The sequence below is a fragment of the Cupressus sempervirens genome, chromosome 3 (assembly GCF_028749045.1).
Source record: "Cupressus sempervirens isolate cs-2001-9-10 chromosome 3, ASM2874904v1, whole genome shotgun sequence".
Classification (NCBI taxonomy): domain Eukaryota; kingdom Viridiplantae; phylum Streptophyta; class Pinopsida; order Cupressales; family Cupressaceae; genus Cupressus; species Cupressus sempervirens.
Genome location: NC_143120.1, coordinates 384,614,755 through 384,626,782, shown reverse-complemented (window position 1 = coordinate 384,626,782; position 12,028 = coordinate 384,614,755). Strand labels below are relative to the sequence as shown.

The window sequence follows — 12,028 nt, the reverse complement described above, 5'->3', positions numbered from 1 at the left end:
AATTATCAAAATTTCTAACTTTGAAGGTTTTTAATGCTCAAAAGATGAGCATTCACAAATTAAAAATGCATAAAATGTTAAAAAATTGAGCATTAATAACTAAATGCTCAAAAAGTGGACATACATAAAGGTTTTGAGTCGTCGGAAAATGAGCATGCATAACTAAAAAGGTTGCGGGTGCTCAAAAAATGAGCAGGCATAAGGAAAGTGGCTGTGAATACTCAAAAAGCAGGGATTTCTAACTCCATTAGGTAAAACTTAAAGATGCTCAAGATTTGAGCACTTCTAATCTCCATTTCAATAATAGGTTGTAACTACTTGTAAGGAAGAATTGAGGAAGAAAGTTTCTATCAGAACACCAAGATTCACCAGAATGGTATGCATAGTATAAATGTGCTAAAAGGGCTTTAGAAGCTCCCAAAGTCTTTGGATTAATGTGACACAAACAAATACTAAGTTTTTTTTAGGCATATAGTTAATGCTGGGTACGAAAAGGAAACACAACTGTTTTTCAGCCTGCACGTGAAAATGTAGCAAGTCCATTCGGTTTGGATATTGATACTATGGAGTTATTTAAGATAAAAAAAAATGGAGCACTCCCAAAATTGGTTTACACAGCAATAATGTCCACTAGATAGTGGATGGAAAATGCTCTGGTGAGCATGCATGCAAGATATGAAATCATGGACGAATGCCTTGAAGAAATGTCACCTCAATGAGTGCAACATCTACAATATTGGATTGTTATAACGACTTTACAAACTTTCAAGTAAATGTGGTGGCATACACTGTGTCACTTTCTGCATGCTTTTGCCAATCACCACTCTGCCTGTGCACAGTAGAGCCATAGAACAGGGTATTGAAATCCTTCAAACCATATGAGGAGGCCCGATAAAGAAGACTCTTTTAAAACACAATGGTTAGAAATGCTCTGTTATATATATATATATATGCAAAGTTGGCAGCATATTCTATAAAATTAATAATCCATCAAAGCATATCAATGAAGAGATTTTTATCAATTTTAAAGTTGGAAATGTTATGATGGACATTCTCACCAAATGTGTAATCATTTATAGTGTAGTTCAATTGTTTTGCAAAACACCTCAAAGTGATGTAGATATTGTAGATGCTATTGTTACAGGATCTGCACAAAAAGACTGTGTAAAGGCCTTAGTAACATCCAAACAAACAACTCCATCACACGAGGGAGCTGTCCCTCTCAAATGCAGAAGAAGGTTGTGATTGGATCGTGATCTAGTTGCAATATCTCCAACTGTTGGTGTGATTTTCATTGCTTCTTGGACAAATAGGCTTGTTTTCAGAAAGCACTCAAAATCTGTTTATGGTTACCAACAATACAACACCACTAAAAATTGAATATATTAATCATGCTGCTAATATTTAGGTCAATTTTCTATTGGCATATTTGGCTACTAATTTTGAATGTGGTACATTAAACTTTTTATTATTATTTAATGTAAAGTATTTAATTTAATGTTTTCCTTGCAAATTTGAGTACCTATTTTAAATGTGGAACATTAAGATTTTTATCATCTAATCATAAAAAACCATTATTACTTGAATTTATTTATTTATTAAGATTATGGCGGACAAACAAAGTTTCTTAGTAGACTCTGGAGGAAATAATAAACCCTGAAAAAGAATGTATATGCTTGAAGATCTAAAATAAAGCTCTTGTAATGCTTTTCAGAATATCAAAAAATATTCCAACAAGTATGAACAGATGCATCCAATGTGATCTTTCTTTATTGCTAATCATTTTCATACTGTGTAATTCTTCATTATTATTCTACATTTCAATATGCTTCACATTGTTATATCTCACTATCAGCTGAACTAAGGCACCTTCTTTGGTGCAAGCGCTAGTTTGTTATTAATTGGTATTCTATGAAGGGGACATTACATTGGGTATGGCTCCAGCCCATGATTTTGTGGGATGCAGCGGATTGCTACAGCAGAAAATGTCCTTTATGCCCAGTTGTTTGCAGCAGGGGTCTTTTGCTAAAGTTCAGATTGTAGGGAAAAATTGCAAGGAAGAAGACCAATTTCATTGTGATAGTTTAGCTTATCTAAGATTCTTCTAATTTTCTGTTTTAAATCTGATCCATCAGATTTTTAGTTGTTTACATCAGCCCATTTGGCTGTAAATCTTTGTATTTCAGTTTGCTTTTAAATTTGCAAGTGGCAAGAGAATTTTGAATAAAAATAGTGATGACTAGTTCTTCAGAATTTCCTGCATTTCTAGCATTTTTGTGTAGTTAATCGATTGTTGGAGGTTGAGAGTTAGAAAGGAGTGCTGGGCTTTGCAACAAATTTTTAATATTTTTTTTGCATTTCACTGCTATTCTTCACCAATCCAGTAATTTTGCTTTGTTGTTATTAGCAGCTATTAGTGAGCAATCCAGTAATTTTGCTGACCCAGTGAATTATAAACCTTTATATATACATGTATTAGATTCAATCCCTTGAGAGTTTTCAAAACCTTAATATATTTTTTTGTAGGATGCCATGCACAAGTATACTGAGAAAAAGCATGAAGTTTTTGGCATCATTTGTGTGTAGGGTGCTGAGTTCACCTATATTGAGAAAGCACATGAAATTTAGCTTCAGTATACTGCAAATAATACTTATGTATTTGTTCACCTTTAGTGGTTTCTTAATGCTAGCTTTGTCCCCATTTTGTCAATTGAAATCAGCGATATTTATTTCTTTGGCTGTGATAACTACTGACATCAATTGAATGCCATTCACCTGCCATGGAAAAAAATATTATTGGTTTATTATAACATGGCAAGCTAGTACGGTTATAGATTCGTATTGATAATCTTAAGAAGGTCGGGTGAACAAGAAACTGCACTTTTGTTACCAGGCTGGATTTCAAACTGCTTATCGTATCCTACTTTTTAGTATCAAAGTTTTCCTGTTAGACATGCTGTCTTTTTCCTCACCAAGAGTTTAGTTCAAAGCAAAGAAACATTTTTTGAGTTCCTAACTCTTAATTAGAATTGTGGAAGATGTAGGGGAGGGAGGGAGAGAAGGGTGGCTAAGGAGAGGTAGGTGACATAAAATGCCTTTGGATTTGTAGCTTTTTCTCTTCTAGACATGAGGGTAAAATTTCTGTTTCAAGAAAACCCCTTTAGCTGGCCGGAGGAAAATGAAAAGGTATATGAACATTGTCATGTAATGATTGATTCAAGTAATCTATATGATTATGACCATGGAACAAATCATATTAAATCTATGTGACATCTTTATTTTTATTGTTTGAAGAAATGCATCCAATTATACTCCATAAAGAAAAAAATTAGATGAAAAGTATCTGATAGGATTTTTATGAATTTTCATTTCTGTCAAAAAGGAGAAACGCTGCTGTATCATGAATATATTCAGCTGTACTGTCTTTTAACATTGCATTCTCAGATGTCTCTATATAACTTCTCACTAGTACACTGATTCCTTCTATTATCCTTGTATGTGGTTTAGTTATTTAGACTGAAGTGTCAGTTGATGTTACAGCATTTGGCTGATCAGTATCCAAGGGGGAATAGAGAACTGCGAGGTTCTTTTTTTAAGAGTCTTGGACCAAGGGACACAATATCATGGTTTAATAATCATGGAGTACAGCTAAAGGTAAAAATTCATATGTGTACATATTGAATGGAGGGAATAGTATTCTGATTGTTTAATTGCCTGGCCTTCTAGACAGAGGATGATGGGAGAATCTTTCCTGTAAGTGACAGCTCTTCTACAATTGTTGACTGTCTTCTTGGTGAGGCTGGCAGAAATGGAGGTATATTGCATGTTCCACCATTGATTCTTGAAGTGATATTTTTAGGTGAATATCTGTTCAATTTTTTGCAAGGAGTACTGCATGATTTGTAGCTATGTGAAGTTTTACTTTCCCTTTTAACCCAGTCAAGGAAAGAGCATCTTTGATTGATCTCCTAAGTCAATCAGCATGTCTCATCTCACTGTTATTATATCCAAACTAACATAGGGACTCTATGATATCTGTCAATTATTTTATATCATAAAGGAAAACATTATATTCTATGTAAAGACTTCTTTTGACGATTCACTCCTTAATGTTATGCAGTTATCATGGACATTTTGCTATATAATCCTACTCTATGACAAGTTTTATGATGTTATCCATGTTATTTGATGATTAATACATTCGTGCAGGTTAAATAAACCATGCATATATTTCTATGGTCAACTCTATCAGGATATCATGCATTTATGTCTATGATCCCTTGGGTGTTGTGGCCATTTTCTCTTTGGCATTCTGTTGCTGGTTGTTACCCAGTTGCTCCAGTTCGGATGGGTGCGAGGATGTTTGGGATCTTGCTTTCTGCTTATGGTCTTGTGGAGGAAGGTGTTTCAGATGTGCCACCTTAAGAGGTAATTTGCCTCTGTCCTCAGCTGTGCTGGTTGTGTCTTCTTTTTCAGGCTTGGAGCCTGTCGGTGCTGGAGATGTGTTTCTTTAAGATAGGTTTAAGTGGTTAGTCGAGGATCCTTCCTTTCTTTGGTTAGTTTTCTGCTTTTGTGCTGTTTTCAATTGGCCGCTGAGAATTTTAAAGGGCCCATTCTGGTGTCTATATGCTTTTGGTCAAGGATGCTTCTTGGTTTTGGGGTGTGATCTCCCCTGTTGGATCCCGGTTCTTCAATAGCTCCTTTTTTGGTGGGCTCATGTTTGTTCTTCCTGGATTCTTTCGTCTTGGGGTTACTATTGAGGTGAAGCTTCCCACTTTGTGGGGGCTCTGTTTTGTGGTCATGATTTGGGTTGGGGTCTTGTCGCTGCATTCTTTGCTTCTTGACAGTCCTATTGTGGTGGAGGCATCCCTTATGGAGGTGGTGGTGTGCTTTCTGGGAGGGGTGGTTTGTGGTTCTATGGGGTGTGCTCATGTTATTAGCTTCTTTGTGGAGGGGTTGGTTTTGTTGCTGTTTTACCGTGCATCAGACTCTTCTTCAGATTTTGTTATGGAGGTGGGATCCCTTTCTATTGAGGTGGAGGGGAGTTATGCAGGGAAGAAGCTTTTTTGCCTGGAGGACCTTGAAATTGGTTGCAGAATGCTTTTGGGTTCCATTTTTTAACCCTCTATGGTTATGGGAGCCTTGTTAAAACCCATTCTTTGTGCCAGGATGTTTTCTCAAGATTATCTTCTTGTTTTTGGTTATGGGATCCATGTATAGCTCATGATTCAGGTTATGGGATATAATCAGAACCCTTCCAAGGTTGAGGGAGCCTTTCAAAACCCTATGTAATGTATTATGAGGCTTCAACTAGTTGAAGGTGTGGTTGGAGCTTTCTCTTATTATATCTTTTAGGATGCCAATGTTTGGTTGTTGTTAGGACTTCTGTTGAGTTATGCTTTTGTTTTGAAGTTGTTTGGTTGTGGGTTCTAAATCCCACCAAAATCTGATTGTAACGTGTTTCAGGTCCTTTCTAAAGCTGTTTGTTCCTGAATCAAAAACTGTATCAGGATATCATCTCATCCATTTACGTGCTATTACACTGTCAACATTATTGATTGTAGCTGAAAATTAATTGGTATCTGTTCGAAAAAGGAAGAATTTACCTTGGCGTAGATCTTCTATCATGTATTTGAATTATTCAGCAAGACATGTAGAATTGAACTTACAAGTGTTCAAAACATTTTTACAAATTTCTCTAGGACCCTTCATCCACCTTTCATCACTTAAACTGTGGTTCTTAATATTGTCTTTAAGAACTTACCTCCATGAGGAGGCTTTGAATCCTCAATACTGCTGCCACTTAATTAAGCCCAACCGCAGAAAAGTTATTTTGAACAAAATATTAAAATCCTTACAAGAATATTGTAGATGTAGAAAGCTTTCTCCAATGACATTCCTTCAAACGTACAGTTAAAAACTCTATTCTTTTCGCTAAAAAATGTTGCAACCTCAGAAATGGTTGTTCCATCTAATTTTTTCTCCCATTTGATGAGACAGAACACAGGCTTCAGAATTTGAAGAACAATGCTTTAATCCACATAGTAAAGGGAGCCTTTCCCTCTCGAAGAACTGTTTATGACAATGGCCAAGGGATATATTTTAACTATCTGATCCTTGCACTTTGAAAGAAACAGAGAACTTACAGACGGACCGTATTGCTTCAATAAATCCAACCTTTACATAAAACATTGTTCTCAAGCTTTGAATCCTAGTAAATTGCTTTGTCCTAGATTAGGTTCAATTGTCTTTCTTACCTAGTGTATTGGTACAAATTCTGCCCAGAGAAAATTGGATCTGCTGTCAGAGAACATGTTACAGCCTCTCAAGTGACACTCAAATGAGGAGTTCTAAACTATTCCCACATCTATGGAGTGGGAACATTTTGACCACGGAAATATTCCCGTTGTATTCATGACTGTTGTGAATTTGGACTGAAACTTGGAGTTGGGACGAAAGTGTAACACAAACTCAATAATTTGAAAGAAAGATGATAGATAATTTTGTTATTAATTTGAAAAAAGATGATTGCACATTTGTTTTCTGAGTTTTATTTGATTTCAATTTTTTAACAAGCTTCAGCGAGGCACTCTCTCTGATTAAGAAATATACATTTCATTTATGTATATTCGCTTTGTGTAAGATCGATACTTGCAATTTATTTTTGTAATTCTCTCAAATATTTGTGATATGCTCAATATTGTTAATAGAAATTGTTGTGTGCGTGTTGAGATCTTTTTTCGAGGAAGATTAGATTACAAAGAGATAAAAGTATTTTATAGATCATGGATTTTTGTTAGTGTATGATTTTAAGCATCGTTTTCCATATTTAATTTCTATGTTAATCTCTCTTGGTTGCAGGATACATCAAGATGAGAGATTATATGCTGACTATAGAAATGAACACGAGGACTTGCAGTCATGGATCTGAGGTAGCCTTAGAGGAAATAAAACAGTGTGCTGCCCACTACATGTCATCATGCCTCATAATAGCCGCGATCCCGTGGGCTGAAATCAAATTGGGTTCACCCTCTAGCATAGCCCTAAAAATCACCTCTCGGCAATCTTGTAAGAATTCCAATTTCATCTTATCATGATCAACTGTGTACCTGCCAATAGTCTGCAGCCATTATCTTCCCAACATGGCATCTAATCCATCCAAATTGACCACATAAAAATCTGCCTCAAGAGGAAAGTCATCATAGTGAATCGGAAGTCTTGCCACTTTCCCTGTGCACTTCAATCTCTGACCTCCTGCTATTCTAACCTCAAACTCAGGTATATCATCAATCTGTAACATCCTCTTTGTAACCCAGTGTGTGCTTATGAAATTATGCAATGCGCCTATGTCTAAAAGACACACAATACACTATCCTCTAACAACTCTCTTCAAATGAAAGGGGTGTCCTGTGGGATTGCTGGAAATGGAAGCTATGATAGGAGGGTGTCCCTGAGTGAATTCCTTCTTTCTCTCTCTAGGTGGCTGTTCCTCACTTTCTTCCTCATTCCTGCCATCAACATCGTTGCCCTCCTACTGCTCATCCTCCTCCTTTGAGAGTACCTCGACATAATGTATTTTGCCTTTGCCAAGGCATCTATGATCCAAAGTCCATGGCTCCCTGCAAGTGAAACATAGCTTCTTCCTCCTGAGTTCATATCGTGTCTCAAAGTCCAGCCTGAGAGGGGTAGCCTTATGCTGGTTCTTGTTCTTTTGGAATGAAGTGGACCCCTTATAAGGTTTCTTAGGAGGCTGTAATATTGAAGAGGGTGAGTCTAGAGCGTGTGCAATCTTAATAGCATCATCCAACGTGTTTGGCTTAAGTACCTTAACCAAACCTCTATATCTGTCCCGTAAATCCTCAGTAAACAACACTACTTTGCGTTGTTCTGACACATTCGAAACCATCATCAAAATTTGCTAAAACTCATCAATGATGTCATCTAGAGATCCACCCTGAGGCAACTATCTAATAGACCTCAATGTCCTTATTGTCAAAGCAAGTGATCAACTTAGAGTTGAAAGTCTTATAAGATGTAATAAGACCATGATCCTGAGTGACCAGACCATGATGTCACCAATCATATGCCGCTCGCTCTAAATGCATTGTAGCGAATCTAATGGCTTCTGTGTCTGACATGGGCTTAAGTGTTAGGTAGGCATCTAGCTTGTGAGTCCAATCTCTCATGGATGTCTTACTGCGACCATCAAAAGTGGGGATAGATAGTTTGTTCATGGCATGCTTCAAGTCCATGTTCTGTGCTGTAGGTCTCCTATCCTGCTGTGGTCTCTCTGTCTCCCTTTTTTGATTCAAGTATTGAACAAAGGACAAATTCTTCTTAACTACATCAGGGAATAAATCCCATTCATCGTAATAGCCATAACATTATCCGAAAGTAAGGCTGGTGCCGTGAGTGGTGCTACCTCTTCCTTTGCATAAAAAAAGGGCATCAAAGGCCTGCCAGTTTTTTGTGTGGCGGCCCTAGCAGCTCCGGGTGATCTTGCCACACTACCACCTCCACTATGATGACTCGGTGCTGCCTAGTGAGGCAAAGCTAACTGTTGCATAGTACCTTTAAGTTGCTAAAGTGCAGTAGCAATATTATTCTACCCATCTCTAATAGCTTGCAAGGTTTCCCTCACTTCTCGTTCTTGTTCATTCTCATTATGAGCCATTTGAGTGTCTTGTACCTATCCACCTTGTTCAACTTGTTCAACCTGTCCCAAAAGTTAACTCCTCATCAACTGAATAATTATCCTCAATGTCAATCTGATCTAAAGATTCTGCTTATTCAGGTTGGAAGTGACTAAATTTGTAAGGTTTCCTCCTCATGCCTAACTATCATTTTCCTATTTAACCCAGCTTGTTACATAATAATCTTTCCCACAAGTTGGTAGGACTTATGGCTTTGATACCAATGCAAGAATCCTCACTTTCTTTGACAAGAAATTAAGTTCTAACTAGTGGAATTTCGACAAACAGTTGGTGTATAACCCGTGCATAACAAGCTGATGCCATTGTAATATTTTCTCACTAATTATTATTAGCAAATACTAATTCATATTCCAGAATTAACATATAAATAGAAATGACAATATGTTTAGTTTCATGTTATGACAAAATGCAAAACCACTATTGGTATTTATGCATAAGTACAAGCTTTTCATACCATGCCAAACGGCTTCCACCTCCTGAACTACTTGAACAAGTTAAACATAACCATCAACATACAAAAGTTTGAATCGAACCTGGTATTTGCCATGAAAGGAGAAGATGACTACTTGCGTGACTGGGTTTGGTCACTTTTGCATCCAAACAAATTGCTCATTGTCGTGCGTATCTCCAACAACCAACTATAGGTCCTTACAAGGATGTCTACCTTGGCGGTGGATACTTGACTCCAACCCGCCTGCAACGTGGAGGGCTATATAGTTACCTGTTAGTGCTCCCACCACGCACTTGGTACTCGGATGCTGGCGTGGAGGTATGACGATTCACTAGTTCGAACTTAGACTTCCGCTTAGCCTGCTACCAACCTTGTCGGTTATCATTGTCACTGATCACTTCCACCTCTCTAGATGTGATACATCTCATGCTCGGGCTACCTTCTCACTGTCATTTTAACATCTTGGATTCTTCCTACTGTTTGATAGAACTCACATGGCCATTGACCCCCGTCTTGCTAATTGACCTTGGGTGCTTCCAAAACTGACGGGATGGTATGATCCCTCTAACTCTAGTCCTAAATAGAGTGTACTATTTTAAACCTAATACCTCTAGTAAACAACAACAATCTTCTTCTGAGGTATACACGTAGGATACTTACTTCTGAGAGCCGGCTTGTAGTTGTGAACTATGCTCCAATCTTTGTACTTGATTCTGAAATACAATTTCCAACGAGTTGTCCGGGCTATGTCCAATTCCTCCTTTCTCTCTCAAGGGGTTTTGTCCTCAAGAGTGTCCAATCACATCTAAGCAACTGATTTTGTATTCAATAGGCTGATATAAATTCATGGTGATAATCCCAATGTAGATGCTTGCCTTTATAACCTCGATGTGAGGGAAGATGCGAACAACTAAGCAATGTGGGATAAAAGCTTATTTTGTCTTTTAGTCACTTAAGTCATTTTTGTCAGAAAGTGACTTTAAATGATAAGTACTTTATAAATCGACTTAATAAAATGAAGTGACTTAACCTTATGAGTTCCCACTTAAATATCTCCCCCAATGAAACCAAAAAGATCCTTCTGACTTGCTGACATCCTCAAAACAAATGCCGTTAGCCTATCTCAATGGAAAGATAGACCAACAACACGCCATTAGGTCTAGCGGGGAGAAGGGGACATTACAGAGGGAGTGTTGAAGATTGTAGTATCAATAGAGATCTTTATCTTTGATTTTGCTATATATTGAAATTAAGATGTAAAGCTAGAGAAATATTTATGATAATATTTGAGATGATATTATATGAGACATGAGTCATGCGAAGAGGCACGCATTTGGAACTATGAAGAGACTTGTTTTTGGAAATCGAAGAGATCTCCTGTTGTGATATGAAGAGTCTTTCAATTCTATATATACATGAAATTGATCTATGTGAAATATATCGTATCAAATAGAAAGCATTGTACTCCAATATTTATCATCAATAGAAGAGATATTTGTTTGGCTAGGTTTTTTCCTTCTAGCTAAAGGGTTTTCCAAGGATATATTCTTGTGTCTTTTGTTTTTCTTTGTTGATTATTGTTGTTTATCTTTAATTCTAGGCAAAGCATTAACACAATCAACAAATCAAAATTCAAATTATTCAATGCATTTTGGGAAGTAGAATGATCAATCACCTCCGTAGGAACCAAGAAATTTTTTGAGTGTTCTATTCCTCCTAGCCATCAAAACATTTGTCATGATAGTGCAACCTTTTTGGCTCCAAGACTGTTGGCAGTCCTTTAGCCCAACTTTTATTTCCTCGACATTTATAACAAATAGGGGCCACTTAACTCAGCATTAGTAGGGGCTTTAAATCCCTCTCCATGAATGGTTACGTCATCTACCATGCCTTGCCAATAAGGAGACTTGTCCGAAATAGAGTATGATTAGATCATTAGACAAAGTAGAGTTCAAAAACTTTCAAATTCAAACTATAAATTGTAATAGTTACTTTTAAACTTAAAACAATCGAATTAAAAATAATTATCTCGCTGCAATAAATAGAATGTTGTAAAAGTACCAAAACATAGACATTTATTTTTTTGCAGCATCATGAATCTCTTTGTTCCAACCTAGGCTCTCAAGCAAGGGTTGTACACTAGGAGTATTGCGTGCCACAAAAATATAATCCAACTTTGATCTTTGCACTCTAGGACCATAGGTAATAGTGCCACTAGCAGGAGCAGTAACACTAGCACTAGCACTAGGATGAACGGGAAGCCTAGTAGAACCCTCTCAACACGACCTGGGAATTTAGATGCGGATGTGGATGCAAGTGCATGGGAACCAATAGCATTAACTCTTTTAGTTACCTCTTAATTAACTATTCTTGTTCATGTGTTTCTAGTTGGACATAGTAGAAATGTTTTGCCTTGGCAATTTTTTTTACATATATCAATATCATGGCCATGTATGGGGACAATATGGTTTTAACTGTTTTGATGCCACCAACATTGATTTCTTTACAAAAAACATTTTGTTTGATTTTGTATGCCTAAAATCTTCGGTATATTTACAAGTCTCATCTGTTGTAGACATTTTGAAAAATGAATGTTTTTAAAACGTTAAGGCTCTTGCAATAAGAAATTTTTATGAAGTATTAAATATAAAGTTAAACTAACAAAAACAATCAGAAAACCCTACATTTTTTGAGAAAAAATTGTAAATACATGTTTACTAGGGTTGCACTTCGCTATTATTCTATTTCACTCATGCAGTTTATATTTTAATGGAAAATTGGAAAGTTGAACTTAAAAATTTAATAAACAAATGAAAAATCCGTTAACATACCCAAAATAAACCAATGAAATCAACAAAGTTTA

The 12,028-nt window shown here is 36.6% G+C and overlaps 1 protein-coding gene across 7 annotated transcripts in view; it reads left to right on the top strand.

Moving 5' to 3' along the window:
- LOC149566619 (FAD/NAD(P)-binding oxidoreductase family protein) overlaps nucleotides 1–12,028 on the top strand; it is a 333,421-nt gene that overhangs the window by 136,374 nt on the left and 185,019 nt on the right. For 2 of the 7 annotated variants that reach the window (XM_089819919.1, XM_089819915.1), the window contains exons 4-6: nucleotides 3,529–3,654; nucleotides 3,727–3,814; nucleotides 6,862–7,068. In XM_089819919.1, the coding sequence (XP_089676045.1) occupies nucleotides 3,529–3,654; nucleotides 3,727–3,814; nucleotides 6,862–7,068 (421 nt within the window). Of the gene's footprint in view, nucleotides 1–3,528; nucleotides 3,655–3,726; nucleotides 3,815–4,210; nucleotides 4,429–6,861; nucleotides 7,069–12,028 lie in introns of those variants that run through there. The other 5 variants (XM_089819918.1, XM_089819916.1, XM_089819921.1 and 2 more) reach the window with 5 other exon arrangements.